The sequence below is a fragment of the Mastacembelus armatus genome, chromosome 24 (assembly GCF_900324485.2).
Source record: "Mastacembelus armatus chromosome 24, fMasArm1.2, whole genome shotgun sequence".
NCBI classification, from domain to species: Eukaryota; Metazoa; Chordata; class Actinopteri; order Synbranchiformes; family Mastacembelidae; genus Mastacembelus; species Mastacembelus armatus.
In genome coordinates, this window is record NC_046656.1 from 16,074,557 (window position 1) to 16,096,306 (window position 21,750).

Here is a 21,750-nt window from a genome sequence, read left to right on the forward strand (position 1 = left end):
CTTACATTCAGAGTGCAACAAGTAAAACACCTAATTTATGGACAATTTATAGGACAATTTATAAAACATGTTTGATTCTGCTGTTTAGATCCTGAAAACTATTGCATATTTTATTTTTGCATTTAGCTTGGTATTATAGATTAACAAAAGTTATAGAAAAAAAACATTTTCAATTTGCTTTAAAACTATGTTTTTTTAAAGAAAAGACAAGTTTTTTAGAGAAAAGTTATTGCTAGTTATTAAAACCTAGCCTGGCGCATTATGAATGCAGAGTAAAGTATTTTCTGATTTGCACTTGCTTTAGTTGCTATAAACAGCAAGTTTACGTTTGGCATTTATCTTGGAAAATGATACAAAAAGTTAGTTCTTTGGTGATGAAATCCAGTTGCTCCAATTACTCAAATTAGCCACAGTACCTGAATACAGCAGCACACTCATTTAGAGAGGTTGTGAAGCTGATAAGTAATCAATGTCATATACCTATGAGAAGGAGTCATTGTCCGATTTAGGAGTTTTCTCATCCAGTCTCCTACATGCAGTGCATCAATCTACACACAGAATATAGCATACCTAGTAAAGGGGGATTACAGATGTGTCTCAAAAGTAAAAATAATCAGAAAAAACATAAGCAAATCAGTTTCAAGGATTTTATTCCTTGGAGTGTATTCCAGAATAACAGAAATCTTAGAAATGTGTTATTGTTAATACAAAGGATAACAATGAGGCACACAGTCAACCCATCATGCACTACTTTATAGAAATAGCTTGAGGTTCTGGCACTGCTCTGATCATGACCTTCTTTTCATGCTAAATGTTGGCCTCTAATTTGTACTTCCCCTGGAATTCACTCCAAAGAAACACACAGTGAATGTGACATCAGCAGGACAAACCTAAAATCCAAAATTACAGTAATGCAAAAGTTCTTCCTCACTTTTTCTCTACCTAGGCCAGCAATGCTGTTTGCAATCACAAACCATGTTTTCCTATACTGTTTAGAAAAAGTATTTCAAGTCAATACCCAAACTTAAGGGATTTAGCCACGGCGATAGGACAGCAGTGAAAGTGAAATGGGTCTCATAAAACTTGCAGATAAGGCGTGATTCCACAAAGGACGTACAGCTGCCACGTAGATGTTACATTCAGGCAAAATTCTGAAAATTATCGGTCCTTTTTTAAGACAGTTCTTTGTTCTCACATCCATATGTGAGCTGCAGCCATTTACCAAACATATGGAGAATGTGGTAAAAATTAAATATCACACAATCAATCATGAATAAATGTGAATAAAATATGAAACTGAACAATTAAAAAGTATGTATGAAATGTTGCATTCTGCTTCCTCGATCACAGGTTCTTTTATATTTAAATTCAGAAAGTCTTATTAGAAGAAGATTTAATAATAATCAGTTTAAAAAACTACTGGATCATTTCACAATTTATCATATATATTTCTGCATTTATTCCTATGGTTATTTATTGTATAACTTATTCATTACTTTTTGACTCCATTCAAAGCAAGAATATTTTTTTGCTTAAAACTTTGCAAGTGATGGGTTTTTGAGATGGCACGAAACACTGGTGGTCACACTTGATCTGCAAGTATCATCAGACCTACAGTACAGACCAGGATCCTAAATTTTAAAGAAAAAAGAAATAAAACTATAAAAGCACATCTTGTGCTACATGTAAGACAATTAATTTATGCTGCAGGATAATTATTTCACTTATTTTGTTTCTGTAGATTTGGTCCTGAGAATCATTAAAAATTTTTCCCACCCTGTAATGAGAGACAAATAAAAATTGCACCAGAAATACATTCGCCATGTACTCATCAAGTATTTCTTATGAAAGGCAAGTTTTGGAGTTTGCTTATCAAACACAATTCATTATTGGTCACGTATAAAAAGATGGAATAAAAACTACTCTCCCACATCGCAATGAGTACAAAAATGAAAGTGTAAAAATCGTTCTTACAATGCATTTGCACTGTGATAATTGTATTATCTAGAAGGATTTGTTCTTAGATTTCCAAAAGCACTGGTCTAATGATGCCTTATTATAAAAGTCCAAAAGAGGTAGAATAAATGGCTCCTGTAAACAAACAAAATGAATGGCCATTTGGTGACACTGATGGTGGATCAACATTGTTGTCTTAAAGCTGCATTAAATCGTATGTAAAAAAATATTCATTACAATATATGACTTTTAATGAGGTCTTAACTCTCACTGCCACTTGAGACTGATAAAGGAAGAATTTATCTAGTGCTGCTTTAAAACCAAGTGACCATTAAAAGATTTGTCAAGATAAGTGTTTTCCTATTAAACCTGAAACTTTTCAAAATTGTTGAATCTTGTCTGAATCTGACATTTGGTTGATAATTATCCAAAAGCTAACAAAAGTCCTAAAGGAATAAACTACACACAGTGTTACATTCATGATTTGTGCGTCTTAAAAATGTGTCAAAATGACATTTCAGATCTGTGGTTGATAGAAAGGCAACGCCTGAGTAAGAAATAACCACCACTTGTTCTTGTCATCAGAAACTATAATTGTGGCTGTTGTAAAATTTTCTAATATTTAGCATAATTAAATCAAAAGAATTCATATGCAACTGTACGGTACCACTTGGGTCTATAAATATACTGTTAGGTCTAATCAGTTTCGTCATTGTTTTTGAGTTCCAATATTGAGCCTTACACATAAAAGAAGATAAGTGGAGACAAACGCTAAGTATTTGGAAGGACTTTGGAAGGCCATCTGATCAAAACACTTTGGTCTTATTCTTGGAGCAGAACAATATCAACGTTGTCGTGGACGCCCTGCAGAAGCAACTCGCCCTGGAAGTTGATTACCTTCTTCTTCTTGGCAGCCTTCAGGGTGCCCACCAAAGCCTCAAAGATATTGGCACAGCGGTCGTCATTAAACAGCACTCCAAACTTCACACTGGTTTGACCGTCAGCATCTGAAATAAGTAGTAATAATGTTCATGTACTAAAGTTTTACATCTGCTCTGAAAAATAGTCATCTAAAACATTCCTGAGGCAGTATGACCTGGTACTCTAATTTATTTATGTTCCAAGTATTAGAAGTAGTGAGCTACAATTACTGCTCAAAACAGTTCCTTTATGCTAAAGTACATCAAGATAAAACACATCCTCCATTGCAAAATAATAGCATGAACTCACTTTTACTGCCAAGTCGCTGAATCTCCTGCACCAGCAAATTTATTTCATGAGGGACATCCATTGTTACTGTAAAAGACATTAATAACCTTGTTAGATACAAATATGTGTGCCTGTTGTTCCTAATCACTAACAAATTGTTGGGGATGGGTGCAAATTAGACATAAATTCCAGTCTCTTGCAGGATGAGACCATCAAGCCAAATTCCAATCAAAACTGTGGCAGTGCCAAGTTGCTTCTGAGAAAAAGGCAATATATTTTCATTAAGGTCCAACCTTTAATTCGGCATACACTTTATCCATCAAGCAGGATTTTGTTCAATAAAAATTCAAACTTTTCTATGTGACATCATGGGGACATTCATTGCAGATATAAAATTATTACAAATCTATTGCTTTATGTTCAATTTAAAAGTGATGCTTGGTCATTAAGTGATGCCGAATTTCTCAAAAGATAGCATTCATTCAGATAAAGCCATTCATTTTTATTTTAACCGTGACAATATTTGGGTGTAAGTGAGGCAAATCCAATTTTAGCAGAAGAGTGAGTGCAGTCTGCAACTGAGATTTTCTCCTCAGGAGAAACTGGGCGTTATAGTCACGGTGGCAATACAAATGTATATTTTAACTGGTTAAAAGGAGCAACAGAAACAACTGAAGCATTAAATGTGGTTAAGAAATCTGTATTCAGCTGAACATCACAAGCTACAACATGATTAGGGCGGACTATCAATGCGGAAGTAATGGATTAGCACTCAGCGCTGGCCATCATAAGCCACAAATGCTTGTTGTAATTCCTTCATTTTATTTAAAGTGTGTTCGGTTACATGTACTGATTCATATTCGCAGTGTAAATGTGCTCAACGTGACTTGGGCACAAGAGAAAAATTTCCTCGGAGCGGCAAACACGAGCTCGCCGGTAACTAACGTTAGCTTGCAGGCAAATCATCTACTGGTTGTTCAGATCGATAAAAGGATGTAATACGTGTTGACAAAACTTTTCACAAACGTCACTTCAAGACGGGCTTACAAAGAACATTAACGTATACATATTTACCTCTGTTCTTGTAATTCTTCTCGTTTGTAATAAGGTGATAGACTTTATGGTGGCTCCACCGGTGAATAATGTTGCTGCGTTCAGGGTTTGCCCGGAAACTTCCGCTATGCAGCTTTTTCGTTTTTTTTTTAAAGAAAATTGTTGATGAAGTATAACTGAACTCCCCTAGTTTTTATTTAGCGAGAGCTGGGAAATGGATTTATCCAGTCCTGATTACCAACCGGGTAATTTAGGCCACTACCACAAAATCTCAGACTCATTCCATATCATCTCATATAACATCATTGCTCATTTCCATACATCTACCGAAAACGCACAATGAGAGATGTATTTATGAGATTACTTACAGTAAACCAGATATTTTCCCCGTGATTAAACCATTTATAGCTAATGAAATCTATAAAGTCCCTTTCTTTCACTATCGTGGGTTCTTTTATGGGTAGCCCAATGTCCTGTAACACTGGAAGGCATCACACAAGTTCACCTGACTTCATCGTGACACACTGCGATACTTTGACGGGCACTGACCCATATAAGGCATGGAAGGGGTAAAGGATGTTTTGTGCTTCTTTTCTGCTTACACTAACATGTCTTGAGTAATCCAGGAAAGGCTCACATAGCTGGTTAAAGCATATGTGCAGTAAAGAAAGATGGAGAACCCCACCACATGAACAGGCTTAGATATAAGGCCAGCAAAATAGCCACTTGAACACATAATAAATCTATATGTCAATCACCCCATACTTTATGTTTAATAGCTAGTTCATTGCTTGATTTGCCGGTGACCCATGGGCACTCTTTCCTTCCCAATGTGTTATTCTTTCCTCTGCTCCTGTTTCATATTGCTTTCCATCCTTTCCTCTCTTGCGTATTGTTTGTCTGTGTTCCTTCCACTGCCTCTTCCCCCTTTGTCTACTCATCCTTTACCACGTATCCTGGACTACCACAGGAGAAAATGAGTGAAATGCAATGGGTCCTCACAAATCCAGGTGCTCTGACAGCTACTCTGTCCATTTGTTTATTGAAAATTTGGGTGAATGTTTTATGGCCATCCTGCAGATCTGTACAGCCATACATAATATAATATAGTTTTTTTAGCATTTAGAATTTTTGGAAGTGGTTTACGAACTTTGTAGCTTGTTACCTGTTTAATAACTAAGTATTCCCATAGTTTTTAATTTCTTAATATTAATTACTATTTTATTACGCAGCAGTTAGTGATCTAGTCCTGAATAACGAGAATTTTTTCAAACATCTTCCATTTTACATTCTTTTTTATCTGTATTTTTACTACAGAAAACTGTCCCGTCTCTATCGGTATCATGAGTGCTGCTTTTATTTTGAAGACATTAATCCGAGTCCCTGCAGGCCAAGCGAGCTCGAGCTGACTCGGACTGTAGCCCAGTTACGTCGCGAGACATAAAGCTCGACATAACTCATCCAGATACGACCGGATGTTCACAGAAATTTTCTTCAGAACAAATGCTTACCTTAGGTCAATTTAATATATGTATTTGTGTATGTATTTATTAATCATTAACGTTTTTTCCTTAATTTTAGTAATGTAACCAATTTGAATTATTTATGTAAGGATATAAAAACTCAGGAAGATTATATTTACCCATTATGTTTTATTGTGACATTGTAGAACTGCTAAATATATCTGTCACTGCAAATAAAGACAGGACATGTGAATGTTAAATGCATTTGACTGCTGCCCCTGTTCCAATTAACTTAACATGGGCCACTAGGAGGGCAGCATGGTGGTTGGTGGTTAGCACTGTTGCCTCACAGCAAAAAGGGCCCTAGTTTGAAACCTGGCAGGGGCCTTTCTGTGTGGAGTTTGCATGTTCTCCCTGTGCTTGTGTGGGTTTTATCCAGGTACTCTGGTTTCCTCCCACAGTCCAAAAACATGTATATCAGGTTGATTGGTGACTCTAAATTGCCCATAGGAGTGAGTGTGAGCATGTGTGGTTGTTTGCCTTTGTGTGTCTATATCTGCGGCCCTGTGATGGACTGGTAACCTGTCCAGGGTGTATCCATGCCTTTCACCCAAAGAGAGCTGGAATAGGCTCCAGCAGACCCTAAATAGGAATAAGCGGGTATAGATTCTGGATGAGCCACTAGGACAAAAATGACCTGCTGCACCTCTTTAAGACCAATTTTCCTCCCCCATGTTTCTCTTTACAATGTATATACATTTTTTAGAACATAAATAGACCTACTATCCTGCCCCTGGTTTGATGTGTTGTAATGAGACCACTGGGGATCTGTGGACGTAGGCAGCTGTCCGTTTCGCCTGGTTGGTAGTCCAAGTTTGGTGGAATCGATAAAATTCTATCGACGCGTATGTCAATAATTCTTTTAATTTGAAGAGTCTGACCGGAAGTGCTACTGTAACTCTGAGTGGCTTGGCACTGGTGGTAGGAATGGCGGCTATGATTACTAGAGGAACTAACCCAAAGACCCTGAAACTTTACTTCTAACGGCCGCGCAGAGGAATTTGTTTCTGGCCAAACGCAGAAACACAATCCAATAACGGATTAAAGGCAGAAGAGGCGCCGTAGCGTGAGATTAAAGCGGCAGATTTCCAGGCTGAAGAGGTGGACGCACTTTACGACTTGCTAGTTAGCTTAACGTTAGTGACTTTGATTCAAGGTAGCAGTTAGCTCAGCTAGTAGCCAGCTGTTGGCTTGGCTGGCCCAACAAGTTAACTAAGTGAATAACTGCATGAAAGCGTTTGTTATTTAATTCACTTTAATTCCTCACCTACAGGCGGCGTTAAGGTGTTTTACAGAGAGTGGGAGAATACGACAACAAGTCGTTGTGAACGTTATTACCGCTAACCTCAACGTTAGCTAGTGCGCTAACGCTAGCTAAGTTGGGATCCTGAAGTCTCGCCCATTTTTGGATCCTGCCCCAGCCATTGGCTAAGGGCTAATCAACAGCCAACTAGTCTGGTTTCCAGGTCGGATTGGTACTACGATGGAAAGTCTAACATTGACTGATGTCGAGCAGAAATACTACTCGGACTTGTTCGTTTACTGCGACACGGACAACACCAAAAAAGTGGCTTCAAATGGGAGAGTTCTTGACCTTTTCCGGGCGGCCCAGCTACCCAGCGAAGTTGTCCTACAGGTAAGCTAGCGTTAGCGAGTATCAGCTTTTAAAGTGTTATCGTTAGACTGTGAGACTGATCACTAAACGTACAGCAGGAAACGCATATTTTACCTACTTGCATGGCTGTCAGTGCTGACCTGTCAGCCAATGTGTGTATGGTTAGCCGGGGTGGTTAGCAATGCTGCGCAGCAAAAGGGACACACCTTCCTCTGGCTAATGTTAGCCTTAGCCCAAAATAGTTAGCCAGGCAAATCACACAGTTGAACATTTTGGGCTCAGACTGACAGTTTATACAGATATCAGAAGCTAGTATGTCTTTCTGTGGACATGTGAGAGCCAGATAATATTCTCCTCAGCCCTTTACTTCAGATTACTGCCCAAATCTGTCCCTGTCTCGTCTGTCCCTCATTACCAGATATTCTGTCCATCATTAGGTTGATGTGACACAGTGAAAATGTAGGCCCAGTGTCACAGCGTCTTCTCGTAAAGGGGATTCATAGAAGTTGCCACCTAACCTGTGCTGCCTCAACAGCCATGGCTGAAGTGTTTATTTCTTATACAGATTGTGTAAATGTGTTTTGACCATGGGTATATTTGCCTTGATTATAGCATCATGTTATGGTGACACCACTAATAATGTCACTCAGACCTCCCATGCTCTGCCTGACAAACTCCATGATTTATGTGTATCCAGTTAAACTGCAGCAGCCCATTCTTGTGACTTCAAGTCTCTCAGCAGGCCAATATTTGCAGTTTGTGAGTCAGCATCCTTTTCAAGGTCAACAAGGGGAGCTGTGTGGTGGAAGAATTAGGCAGTATTGTAGTGGTCTGCTCTCAAACTGTGCACTGAACACAGCTGTGGCCTGTGAGACACATACAGCTACAATGTCATGTTGTAACAGGCTGAGAAAAGTGACTAGTACTTTATATCCACACATCCTCAGAATTAGTCCTTAGTCAGCAAGGAAGGGATCATTGAGCTGTCGCAGGCTGCCAGTGTCATGGCTTACAGCACTGAAGGAGTCATCCAAATGTTAGATGAAGATTAACTATCTGAGTAGTAATCATTCACAGGTTTCCTGGTAATCACACTATGTATCATGTACTCTCACTTGGTTTTGCATTGCTTCCTTTGTGTTTCTTTGCATGTGTAAAATATGTTATAGTTTCTGTTCTGCTGCTCAAAGACCCCTCAGCCTGACATCAAGTACAACAAAATATAGAAAATTTCTGTTGATGTGGCATATTAGTTGAAGACCCACTTAACATGTGAGAGTGGACACGGTAAATAAGCTTGGTTATTTGACTTAAAGCAACTGTGCACAGTGAAATAGTTCAGGATTTGTGTGTATGCATGTTTTGCATGGTTTGTCAGTCTTTGGAGAACTTATCTACTGTATATATTACACTGTTGCTTGTGACTATTGACAAAAATACAGTTAGGCTATTGCTAAAGTGAACCAGAAATATTTGTTTCCTTGTTTAGTGCTTTCACGTTTGTTTTTCTAAGGTATGAAATGCTTATGGATGTGTCAGTGTGTCAGATGTATGTAATGTTGATAACTGTTTCTCCTTGTCTTTGTACGGGTGTGTAGATCACAGAGCTATGTGGAGCTACCCGGCTGGGTCACTTTGGGCGAAGCCAGTTCTACATCGCCCTCAAACTCATTGCCATTGCCCAGTCCGGGCTCCCTCTGAGGGTGGAAAGCCTCAACTCAGGTGGGTCCACAGTTGAATTGAATCACTGTTGTTGTTCGGTACCTTTCTAGTCTATTCTCGTACTTTTGAAATTTCCTGTCACACCAGAGAATTCCCAAACAGTGCCATCGCATAACAGCACACACAGATCCCCTGCAAGTGCCACTACAGTTTTCTGATTAACTGAAATCTTTGAGTACACAATGGTGATCTTCTCTTCTAGCTTTGCAGAGGTCATAGGCACAGGAAGCAAAGCACAATTGAGATGATTTTTAGGTTTGACATTTTATTTTCTACTATTCCATTCCCTGGAAATAATTTGTTTAGGAAAATAAACATGAATGCTTTAAGCTACTGTCTGCTGTATGCATAGCAGAAATTCTTGGAGGAAAAAAGTTTTATTAGGATGAAGTTGTTTGCACATTTGTAACGTTTCTTTTGAGATATTTCCATTATATTAGAATAGTAAAGCATACAGGAGCACATATAATATGGAATTTTTTTTTTCTTATTTTTCTATGTGTTTTACCCTAAGACACATGGCCCACTTGCCAGACTGTTCTTGGATAGGACACCAAACTCCAAATTTTTAATTACATTTATGTGAGAATAATATTTTCTGATTTATTACAAAAATGTCTGTGAAATAAATGTTTTGATATTATATCAGCCATTATTTTATCCCAGCCATTTTGCTTTTTTAGTTGAAGTAGCCCAATATTTGTGTTCAGATTCTTGACATTAAGACCTGTTGTAACTAGTTCCTATTTATCTTACCTAAGTAGAGTCTGTAGTTTAAGCCCTTAAACATGTAAGTGCAAAATAATTTTTTTGTTTGCATTTGGTGTGACTCCTCTTAGAAACAATAATAGAAGATGTCATCCTCTGAATGAAGTGATTTGGCCTGATTTACTGCAACATGAACTTGCTGAAATAATTTCATTAAATTTCTCTTAAACCTCTGAAAGCTTTAAATAGTCAATGATGGGCATTCAGCATATCATGTTAATTCAGTTCTTGTGTCCTTTCTAGAAGACAGTCTATAGCATTTGTGTTTTGTGCTTCAGATCTATTTAGGGCCTAGTGTTCAGCTTTTTTTATTTCCAGGGCTTTGCTGTTTATTGTGAAGGGTCTCTAAATAGCCTCTTTGGGACAGTGAGAGTGACAGTGCATTTCCTCTCCCGTTTCTTAGTCAAACCTTTATGAGTTTTAACACATTTCATTCGATCTCAGTCTTATCTTGTAAATGGATGCTGTAGTTGTGTAAACACCACCAGAGAACATCTTTTGGTTTCATGTTTATGACAGATAGAACTCTCTGCCTGTACAGTGACTATAATCTGTAGTTTTAATTTTTTTTTTCCCCAGTGTTTTGCTCTGATATTGAGCATCATGCAAATCCACTGTAGAAGTGGCAGACTGTTTAATGCAGCAACAGTATTTTTAACAAAATAGCATTCAGTGCATGTTTTATTTTGAGGAAGGAACTCTACTCTTTCTGAATTGGATACTCTCACGCAGTTATACAGCTGTCACACTCTCTTCACAAATTGCTGACTGCAACAAGTTGATGCTCTTGGTAATGTCAGGAGGCAATAACTGAAACAGAATCAGCTGAAAGAGGCTGCACCTAAAAAATTAAACTCAAATCAATGTGAAACAAATCTTTCCTCTAAACCTTGGTTTGGATTCCTGTCTCACCAGTCAAGGACCTGCCGCTACCCCGGTTCGCGGTAAAAAATGAGGCTGAAGCAAGACATGCAGTGCTGTACCAGGATACAGACAGTCAGGGGTTGTACCCAGCCTCTGCTGCTGCAGTCATACCCAGGCCACCAGGCAGGGGCTACCAGAACAAAAAAGGTCCCCCATCATCCACTTCGCTTCCTGTCCATGAAGTCATCCAGCCCCTGGCACCCAGCATAGAGTCCCAGGTGTGTAATTCTACTTCTCATGTCTACTTAAACGCTGTCATTTTGTAGGTTTGATGTTTAATGTGAACCTGCTTTTTTTTTCACCACAATGACAATTACATATGGAATTAGTCTTATCTATCTTTTGGGAACAACGTGCACACTATATTTCCATCAGCAGCTGAACTGAGATATGCTGCTGGAATAGTTTTGAATTTCCTTTGTTTTTTCCTGGGCATGTTATATTACTGCTAGCTCATAGTACTCTTTGTTGGCTCTTCTTTGTGGAAACCAGCAGTGTGTTACCTGTCAGTTATGTAGACCCATTCACCAACTCTGTTTGCATCTGTTATGAAATTCATTCTTTCACCAGTTGCTTTAAATGCACCATATCAGTGATGAACAGATAAAAAATTGCTGAAGTAGCGTTATTGGCAGTAACTCGACATGGGTGTGGTATTTAGGATTGATATCTTGTAGAATTTGGGTGAAAGTTAACTCAACGTGAAGACATAATTAGGCTGAGGCGGCAAAACTTGTGCAGGCTGAACATCTGTTATTTTAATGTGTCAAATTAAGATTTGTTTGTGTGAGGACACCTATTCTTATTTATTCTCTAGTTGCTTGTATGTTTGAATTGTACTGGACTGAACTGAATTAATGCTATGACAAAGAACAGAGGGCATAATAAAAGTAGGGTCTGTTGGACATATACTGTAGGGTTTAATCTTATAAAATGGCCACTGTGTGAATATTTTGTTCTTTTTTTTATTATTATTATTTTATATTTGTTACCAGCCTGAACCAACATCCCCGGTGGTCTCCCCTCACCAGTCCCCCCCGACCTCCCCTCACTCCTGGAGGAAACACAAGCGGCAACACAGTGGAGGAAACGCAGACAGACAGCCGGTGGCTGCTACTGGTGCTGTGTGGACACAGTTCCGAGAACCTCAAACAGGTAACTAGCCCACTGCTGAGCAGTAGTTTTTAATAGCAGTAATGCCATGTTGACATTGTTATTTCAGCAGAATATAGTTTCAGTCAGTTAAATTATGGTTTTCTTGATCCCTCCTCTCCAGGGACTGTATCCGGTGATGGCATGTGGTCTTCCCACTCACCCCCTCCTCCAGGTCAAGAGAGTTGGGTCAGTTTCACAGCAGACACCCCACCATCCAGCACGCTCCCAGCCATGCATCCCTCGTCAGTCCAGGTATGACAATGTTTGGCTTCTGTCCCTGCCTCTGTTGGTCAAAGTCTTAATCTTGTCAGAGTCACGGTTTGTGGTAAAAAACAAAGACAGCATAAATAGGCTCACATATTGATGAGTATATTTATAGCCCCAGGTCCAGACCAGTGACGTACAAGAGATAATACAACAAGTAATTTATTTAGATTAGCAAGCACTGAGAATGACTACGGTTTCCCATAGGAAAGCACAACAATACGAACAGTAGCCTCAGCAGCAACGACCAATGAGATCCAGCGACAGTCCAGCGGCTACGATGATCCGTGGAAGATCACAGACGAACAGAGACAGTATTATATTAACCAGTTTAAAACCATTCAGCCAGACCTCACTGGTTTCATACCTGGTAGGAAAACACACACTCACACCCATATAAAACACCAAACGCAAACCTGTATTGTTTTAATTAGGACTCTTTTTTTTTTTTTTTTGTGAATTTCAGGTTCCGCAGCAAAAGAGTTTTTCACCAAATCAAAACTACCAATTTTAGAGTTGTCGCACATTTGGTGAGTCGTCTATTCTGATAGTCACTGTCTTTGCTACGCTTGTCTGTTTAGGAGATTGTGTACTACAGAGAATTTAATACTATTCACTTTTCATTTAGGTTAGGACAGGATGCTAATCAGATTTCTTTCAAATATTGTTTTTGCAAGTTATGTATACTGACATATACTGATTGTTAATTTATATTGAAAGCATTAAGGAAATTTGGTGAAGCATATTAAGGCATATTGTGCAAGAATCAGTCAGGACTGTAGAGTACTAAATTTTAAAATTAGTTTAGCTTCTATTCTGCAGTATGGTAACGTGTACACATCCAATGAAATTGTAGATCAAATTTTATGTTTATTGTACAGTTTGTGTTCATCCAGTATTGTTCTAAACAAAATTAAAAATCTGGTTTAGCAGGTGTTTTATGTTGAAGGTAATGCAATCAACCTGTTTGTCAGAATGGTGCATGTCAAGAACACAAGCAGTGCATTTTTGTGAATGTCAAACAGAACTTTGTTTAAAAGAAATAACCAAGAAGCACATTTAATTATGTCTCCTTCAATTTCCTTAAAATAAGACTGATGCTCTGCTTGGTGTATGGAGGTATAAACACTGCAGGGCCCATTGTTTGTTTACAGTGGAGAGCTGGTGGTTACAATTAGAAAGAAGCTGGAGCCATGTCTGCAGTTAGCTGCTACACAACAGGATCTGTGTATTTTACCATGAAAAGCTTTACATATAGTTACTATAAAACTAGTCGTGTGATATGAAATGAAAGGATATATGTATTTTGTTACTTTACTTCACTACAAATACAAAAATTGGGATTTTACTTGATAAAAGAATTTTTCACTTTCTAGTAAACTAAGAATTTTATCACATTGTGTTGAGTAGTAGAATTACTGCATGTCAGAAACTATCTCTCTCATTCTTACTGGTTTATTTGTGTAAGAGAGTCTAAATTTCAGTTGTCACAGTCCTGCTCAACTTGTTTTGAGCAGGACTGGTTAAACCACTATAACAGTACTGAGCATGAACTTGAATGTATTAGGCACTAAATATATTCATCTGAAGTGTGTAAGTGGGCCATCTGCTTATGTGCTGATGGTTCGAACAACATGGGGAAGATAAAGTCAGATTACAAAGCAGCTGTCTTTATGAACCTGAGCTGTTTTGAATTAGCTCTCTGCTGCTGATTTTGTTGCCACTGTGATGCATTTTGTTAGTACTGCAGACTCACTCATGTGTAATGTGTATTTGAAGGGAGCTATCAGACTTTGATAAAGATGGAGCGCTGACCCTGGATGAGTTCTGCGCTGCCTTCCACCTGGTTGTGGCCAGGAAGAATGGCTACGACCTCCCTGAGAAGCTGCCTGAGAGCCTGATGCCAAAGCTGATTGACTTGGATGACTCAGCGGGTACGCAGACTCTCCCTCTTTCTCTCTGTTGCTCCCTCACCTGATTTTTCAGCTTCAGGTCTCATGAAACCTGTAACAACACTGCAGTGTGCAAAATCAGCATCTTAGTGATTTGTAGTTCATCTGAAAAATTACTTCAGCTCTCCATGATGTGGCTATAATTCGTCTGCCATTTTAATAACACCCTCTTCATTGATTTGTTCATTAACATTGATGTTCCCACTTGTCAAGTAACTCCATTAATTCATGTTTAGAACTTGTTTTGTATTATATCTTTCACCATTAACAATATGGGGTTGTTATGAAGGCTTTTGACTAACCTGCATCTTATTTTTTTCTGCACAGAGGTCCCGGAGCCGACTACTGACGTCGGCTACTCTGCCTCCCCGGTGGAGGTCACCCCCAACAAATCGCCCTCCATGCCTTCACTCAACCAGGCCTGGCCAGAGATGAACCAGAGCAATGAGGTTCCAACATGCACATGACACACATGGTTACTTACTGTGTTCTGACACATGCTGTAAGCTCTGTGTCTGTTTGCTTTTGCTGTGTTTCCATTTGATTTATCTTGAATAACTCCTTCAGGTTATTCAGGTGATCATGAATTGACTGCCACTTCATCCTCTTCATTATCAAACATAATTACTGATAATTCATCACCTCTTCTCACTTCTCAAACTGTGATGGTTCTGAATGAACGTCAGCGATGTTTTGTTCCCATGCTGATGATGTCACGTCACCATGCTGTCTGACAATGACTGATGGTAGTGGCTCAGACTGATGATGTAAATGTGTGTTGTCACTGCACTGGCTGACTGACATTTTTTTTTCTCACTGTCTGTCTGTCTCCTGCAGCAGTGGGAGACGTTTAGCGAGCGCTCCTCCAGCTCACAAACTCTGACCCAATTTGACTCTAACATTGCACCAGCTGACCCTGTAAGTCAATCACTTAGCCTGCATGTTTTCACTATTAATGGACAGACATTAACCCTCTCTAGATCTCTTGCATTCTCTATCTCCATGCATGATGTTCTTTGAAAGTGCAATCTGTTGCATTAGTAGTGAAAAATGAGTGTTGTGATTGGGCTGGCTTAGCTTCTCTTCAACATCACCTTGTTTCTTCAGTGACATCTACCAAGGATTCATGTAGTTGCAGGGTATGACAGATAAACATTTCCATTTATGGCTAATACTTTAAGTACTTCAAAATTGTGTAAAATGTGCCTGGTGATTTGTCATTTACTGCTAAACTCTCCAATTTTTAATTTTTTTTTTTCCCCAACAGAATTTTGTTTCCTTACTGCAATACATAGCTCAGGAATAGCTCTACACAACTAAACTAGAGAACAGCACAGTGTTGACCAACAGTTTGCATTACTGTTTGTACTTAGCTTTTAGGTGCTTAGCAATTCTGGGCAGAAATCTCTGTGTAAAAAAGCAGAGCACAACCTAAACAGTGACATAAAACATACCCCTTAATTAGTTCTATTTAAAACTTTGTTATTCGACTGCCAGTTTGTAATGGTAAATCAATGAGCTGCTTATTTTAACATTACAGGTAGTCATTTAGCTCACATGCAGCTCGCTAACATGCAGAGGCATAGGCAGCGGTGGGTGTAATTAGATTCTTCACCTAAGTAAAAATAGCTGTACTGCAGTATAAAAGTATGATCTCTTCTGAATTGTAGAGAAGTAGAAGAGTAAAGTATTATAAATTGCAGCACTTGTAAAGTAACTGTACTTGTATTCCACCTCTCAGTTCAAATTACCAGCCAGCTCTCTCCAGCTGGCAGACATTTCCACACTACGGTCTTACTACTTACAGACTTAAAATAGTGTCTGTTATATTACAGTGATATGCAAAAGCTATTTTGTCAGGACTGTACATATCTTCTGTTGAAAACAATGCAAATTTGGATCTTGTCTGGTCATAAAAAGTCTTGAATCACCCTGTATCAACCCAGTGTAATCACCAAATCAATAGACAGATGGGGTTACACATCTTTCTGTTAAACTTGTCTCCCACCCTTCGTAGTTCTCTGTGTCTCACCTCATGTCTATTTGCCCACCAGGACACAGCCATTGTCCATCCAGTTCCCATCCGGATGACACCCAGTAAGATCCACATGCAAGAGATGGAGCTGAAGAGGACTGGGAGTGGTGAGACACCTTCTGGCCTCCTGCTGTCCACATCTGAATAGCACTTTAAAGAGTCTGTGTCATTATATTCATGCAACAACAAGCCTATTGCACAAGCTTTCCGTTGCTCATTGACTGAAAATTATCTATATTGTGAAGATGATCTAAAGCTAAAGCAAAAAAGAATTTAAATTTGCATCAGAAGCCTACAGCACATTTTACACATGGAAGTAAATCTGATTTGAGCAACCTGTGTGACAGCTGTGTCAGCACGTTTACCACCTCAGAACACTTTGTCCCTTGCTGAGTTTGCATTGTGAGAAAGGGTAGAAACAACCCAAAAGGCAGCTTTTGTTATCAGTAAACCCAAACTGAACTGATACATCATCAAACATAATCAAACAGCACTTTAGTACTCATAAACATAACTGGAGAAATTATTTGTTGTCCTGATTATTATCAGGTCTTGCTACTGAAGCCACTTGAGCATCAAACTAATAGTAAAGCTGCCACCTATTATTGTCATTTCCTCTTCAGCTGTTAGTTAACTTCAGTAAACACTTTTGGCTTCCCTGTTATTTCGCTAACCTTTAGACCACAACCACCCCACCAGTCCTCTGCTTGCCAAACCTCCCGAACTGTCAGAAGAAGCCAAACTACCCGCCTCCATTAAGTTTGTTGCTGCCAACACAGTGGGTAGGTAAAGAAAAGCCTGCCGTACAAGAGACTGCATGCTGAATTATGTTCAATATACCATTTCTGTTAGCTACAGACAAACCTAGTAAACCTTCTGAAAAATAAACAAAATAAAAGAATGTGATACAGAGATCTGCTCTGTTACTTGAGCAATGTCTTATATTTTTGACTCGTGAGGTTAGTATATTTTGTTATTGATATCTTGACATCGTCTTTTCAAATGGATCATAACTTGCCTAAAATATTAGTCATAAAATCCAGCTACTAAATATTGTCATCATGTACTGTGTTGATACTGTGTTTCTCTTTACCTGTCTCCTTTAAGGTGACGGTTACAGCAGTTCAGATTCCTTCACATCAGACCAGGAGCCAATCACAAGACAAAGGTCAGTTGCTGCTGCTTTTCTTTGCTTAATGTTAGAGCTGAAATGATTAATCGATTAGTGGAAAGATTTGCGTCCTGTCTATAATTTCAGAAGCATAAATGTTTGTGTTCAGGTCTCAGTCAGGTACATCCCCAGAGGGTCTGAAGGTGGTAGCCCCTCCTCCCCCTCCCCCTCGCCCCCAACACTCTCACTCTCGCTCCTCGTCTCTGGACATGAATCGCACCTTCGCCGCCGCAACCGCCACAGGACAGCCACAGCCCTCTACGATAGCTTACCCGCCTGCTGTGCCTCCACGACCTCTACCTACACAGGTAATAGAGACACTGACAGAAAATTTGTGATTCACCTTTCATACAATTCATCCAAAGATATCTGCATTAGCCGCAGGAAGTTCTAGTGTAGAAATTCTGTGCTCATTTCCCTAGACATCAGTACCACACACCGGGCATCGTGTAGAGGCAGAGGCTGTACCAGGAGGCCCCGCCGTGCTCACCACAACTTCCCCCCAGCAGATTCCTCAGCAGCCTAATTTCGCTGACTTCAGTCAGTTTCAGGCCTTCGCAGCTTCTGAACAGCCTTCGAGCCTGCCAGAGGTCGACAAACACAGCGAGGCAGGACAGGTAAATTCTCACCTGGACTACAGTCTCTATGGTTTGCTGTTCTGATAAATATTTTGCAAAGAAACACCCAACACATTTTCTGCTGTTACTTGTACCAAGACCATAATACCTTATTAGTGTCACAGTTTAAATGCTGTATTGTTCATGGTCAGAAAATGTAAATGTTTACATGAAAGTCATATATACATGCTCACAGATCTGCGTTGAAATATTCTGTCCTGGGAGCTGTTTAGGTCTGTGGCTTGACTTGTCCTGGCTTTTATGTCCACAGGTGGACAAGGTATCAGAAGGAGCTGGCCCATTGAGAACAGTGAAGAGTGATGGACAAGCAGATGACAGATCTTCCACCAACTCTGTATGTCGTGAGAACCCCTTTCCAACAGGATGGTCTAATCCTTGATAATGTTTTTTTTTTTTGTTTTTTTTTTTTAACTTTTGACGGAATGATGGCTGAGCAGTGAAATGAACCGTCATTTCTTTTGTAAGCAGTTAGTTTTCCAGAATTTTAGCCTTTTTATTAATATGGCTAAGCTCAGTGTAATCATCTGTTTGATAATTTAGTACAAAACCACAATCTTCTTGGCAAACAATTAAGAAGACAAAAGACAATTACATTGTATTTGTATAACACACTTTTTCCTACTTAATGATAGTACTTTTATTTTGGTTCTGTTTTTCCATAAGGCCAAAGGTTCATCTGGTCCACTAGCACCTCCTCCTAAACCTGTACGTCGGAGGTTGAAGTCTGAAGATGAGCTACGACCGGAAGACGAGCAGCACGGTCCACAAAAATCAAATGTCATAGCTGCTGTCCTGGCCACCCAACCCTCCATCCCAAGGTAGAACGCTTGGCCTCGTGGGTTAACATGACTTTGAAAGGTCTTGTTACTTTAGGTTGTATCACATTTCAGCAAATGTGCTGTAGTGAAGACTTTTTGTGCTTGTAGGTCATTAGGAAAAGACAAAAAGGCCATTCAAGCATCAATCAGAAGAAACAAGGAGACGAACACAGTGCTGGCACGACTTAACAGTGAACTGCAGCAGCAACTGAAGGTATACAGGAAAGGCAGTTAAATGTTTTCAGATTTCTGACTTTCACTGAAACAATCAATGTTAACTTGTCGTTTTCCAGGACCTGCTTGAAGAAAGGATATCTCTGGAAGTCCAACTGGAGCAGCTCAGACCTTTCTCTCACCTTTAACCAACGTGAGAAGGAAAACCCAACTGTTCATCTGAAACAAGGCTGTAGCCCTCGGCGTGACTCCTCCCTCGCTCATCATCCCAGCTTTTCCCGGAGTCTCCAACTTGCCGCAGGGTGCTCCGTTAAAACTCTCACGCTCAATCACACACTTACCAATCATAAACCAGAAGGACGTGACTGCATAGTCTTACCTAGAGGAGAAGGAGGTAACAGAGCGTGGGGGATTTTACAAACTGGCACTTTTCAATTGTCTCTGAAGAGAGGTGAAGCTGAGCACGACAGTGGACAGATAAATAGCAGAGAAGACTCTCTGTGTAGGTGTCAGATTACTTTACTCTCCGACTGACTGAAGAAAAAAGGCGGAGTGTGGCGTGTGTGTGTGTTTGTGTAGTTTTGCTTCTGTTTAGTGACTTACTTGAGGCTAGCACCAATATGTTTGTGCTCTCTTGGGGTACAGACTATTCCACACCAAAGCCCCTTTTAAAACAATCAGTTTAAAGACGCAGTTTAGCATTTTGGGAACTACACTCAGAAATTCTCAAGAGTCAAATGGGAAACTCTTTTGCACAGACATAGAGTTGGCAAATACCTTAACTTAAAGATCTCAAAATGCACTTACCAGCATCTCTAAAAATTCCCTGATTAACATGTTTTTTTTTTTGTTTTTTTTTTTATTTCAGTGTAAAATTGACTTTTTTTTTTTTTCACTGGAATTTGGTGTGGTCAGTCTGTCTGTACAACATGTTGGGCTACATCTACACAGGACTCTTATGTATGTTTGTGTGCTGCCTTAAATGGCGACTCATCCTGTGACATGAACTCAGCCCACCTCCCTCTTCATAATGCCCCTTGAAGTATGTGTGTGAGAGAGAGATGGTATCATGAGTGAACATTTTGTCTCTTGTGTTTTGCTTCATGCTACAGTGATTGGGGATTGATGTTGGCTCAATTGTTTAATGCTAAATGACAGACCTATCACTCTTGGGTTTTAGAGAGAAAAACTCTGTCCCCTTCCTACAGTTTCTTGTTTTTTTTTTTGTTTGTTTGTTTTGTTTTGTTTTGTTTTTTTCAGGCATAGCTGTGGCTCTACATTTCAACTTTCTTTTAAAACTCTTATTCTTGCTTGTTGTGATTATTTTCAGTCTTTAACTTTGCCAGCGTGTGAAAGCATTGAAAACAGACAATTCACTTGAAGGTTTTGAAGATTTTCCAGCTGCTCGACTGCAGGAGGGGTGGCATTTTATGAAGAATTGTGTTGCAGATCAGGGCGAAGTTTTCCTGTGATTTCCTGTTCAGCAAGCACATGCACAGATCCAAACAGATGGTGCAAATGGTTAATGGTTAACTTAGCTGGTTTCCAGTCGTGCAGTCTGCACTATGCAAGTATGGGCGATACATTTCCACGGACCAACTGTACTTAGCTGTTTGTACTATGATAGTAGCAACTGTGTGAACAGTATACTCCGGTTTTTGTATTGTAGATCTTCCAGAACACCATTTACTGTATGTTTGTGATTCATTTTGCCTTTTCTTTTGGTACTGACAAGCAGTCCGCTTCCCCTGCTCCCAGCTCCAGAGGGAAGTAAACTCCAGATTAGTGTTTTATCAGGGCAGTTTCACCAGAAATCTGCAAGATGATGTTCAACAAAAACAGACACAGACCAGTCAAAGAATGAGACCTGAATGATCCAGCTGCACTTTGAACACAACCCCTCCTTCCTTTCTTTTGCATTTTTATTTATGTTCCTCCTCAACCTATGCTTTTTTTTTTAAATCTGCATGTTCTCATCTTTCACAAATATTTAAAAAAAGATGCTTTAAGAAGAAAAAAAATGAACCACTCAAGTTTTATTTTCTCAGTACAACCTGGAATCTGTAAGAATTTTGTGTAGTACCCTAAAATATCCTGCTTTGATTAATTATTGTTTTATTGATGTTTGTCCAATGTGTTTTCTGTGTGTTGGTGAAGAACCAGACTTCTTATAAAGCCTTATTCCCCAACTGGTGTTCAGGTTTCCACAGTGGCTGACTGACCTCTTCCTTGTTGTATCAAGGCTCGCCTTGTTTTTTTTCTGCTGTTGAGGATGATGATGTACTTGTTGTGCGTGCATGTGTGTGCGCGCGTGCGTGTTGTCTTGTTTCCAGGCCTGGAACTAATACATTTAAAACCCTATTAAAAACCTTCATGTGGGGTTGATTTATGTTTGCTAGCACAACAGCTCCTTCCTCACCCCTAAACCCAAAAAGCAATCAGTCATTAACCAAGTCTTTGATGGGATTTTGAATGCTATTTGCTCCCAGATCTGTGTTGTACATTGTATATGATACACACTTTTGGACTCATATGTAAATTTGCATTAATTGCTGACTAACAGCGAAAGAATATTCTATTTAATTCCTTCTCTCTTGGCTGTGGGATCCTAGATGTTTAACTGCATGGATGTACTGTATCTCTGCAGAGTCAACTAGCAGCTGTGTGATTTTTACACAAAATAAAAACGGCACAATATTTTAAACACTGCTCTCTTTACAGACTTTTATTGATTTAAGAAACTGATCCGGTATGTATAAAACTAAATTGGTCT

General features: G+C 39.4%; 2 protein-coding genes across 3 annotated transcripts; one reads left to right on the forward strand and one right to left on the reverse strand.

Annotated features, from left to right (window-relative positions):
- Positions 1 to 633: 633 nt before the first annotated feature.
- abracl (ABRA C-terminal like) lies at positions 634 to 4,388 on the reverse strand. Its single transcript, XM_026318191.1, has 3 exons — positions 4,240 to 4,388; positions 3,187 to 3,252; positions 634 to 2,963 (listed from the first exon to the last, which is right to left on the reverse strand). Exons 2-3 carry the CDS (start codon positions 3,245 to 3,247, stop codon positions 2,779 to 2,781), a joined length of 246 nt encoding a protein of 81 aa, XP_026173976.1. The 5' UTR covers positions 3,248 to 3,252; positions 4,240 to 4,388; the 3' UTR covers positions 634 to 2,778.
- A 2,266-nt stretch (positions 4,389 to 6,654) lies between these two features.
- On the forward strand, positions 6,655 to 21,683 carry reps1 (RALBP1 associated Eps domain containing 1). 2 transcript variants are annotated; one of them, XM_026318401.2, is made up of 19 exons: positions 6,655 to 7,377; positions 8,955 to 9,078; positions 10,762 to 10,988; positions 11,766 to 11,925; positions 12,047 to 12,177; positions 12,397 to 12,559; positions 12,656 to 12,719; positions 13,969 to 14,123; positions 14,469 to 14,590; positions 14,979 to 15,059; positions 16,196 to 16,283; positions 16,857 to 16,958; positions 17,284 to 17,344; positions 17,457 to 17,655; positions 17,770 to 17,964; positions 18,236 to 18,319; positions 18,649 to 18,803; positions 18,912 to 19,017; positions 19,097 to 21,683. In XM_026318401.2, the coding sequence occupies exons 1-19, from the start codon at positions 7,225 to 7,227 to the stop codon at positions 19,163 to 19,165; spliced, it is 2,439 nt and encodes an 812-aa protein (XP_026174186.1). In that variant the 5' UTR covers positions 6,655 to 7,224; the 3' UTR covers positions 19,166 to 21,683. The 2 variants fall into 2 exon arrangements, with proteins under 2 accessions (XP_026174186.1, XP_026174187.1); XM_026318402.2 differs by lacking the exon at positions 14,979 to 15,059.
- The last annotated feature ends 67 nt before the right edge of the window (positions 21,684 to 21,750 follow it).

Coding starts and splice junctions, on each gene's coding strand:
- abracl (XM_026318191.1), bottom strand. CDS start 3,247: ATGGATGTCCCTCATGAAATAAATTTGCTGGTGCAGGAGATTCAGCGA. Junction 2,964..3,186: donor TCAGCGACTTGGCAGTAAAA/GTGAGTTCATGC, acceptor TACTTATTTCAG/ATGCTGACGGTCAAACCAGT.
- reps1 (XM_026318401.2), top strand. CDS start 7,225: ATGGAAAGTCTAACATTGACTGATGTCGAGCAGAAATACTACTCGGAC. Junction 12,560..12,655: donor CCTCACTGGTTTCATACCTG/GTAGGAAAACAC, acceptor TGTGAATTTCAG/GTTCCGCAGCAAAAGAGTTT. Junction 16,284..16,856: donor GCTGAAGAGGACTGGGAGTG/GTGAGACACCTT, acceptor GCTAACCTTTAG/ACCACAACCACCCCACCAGT.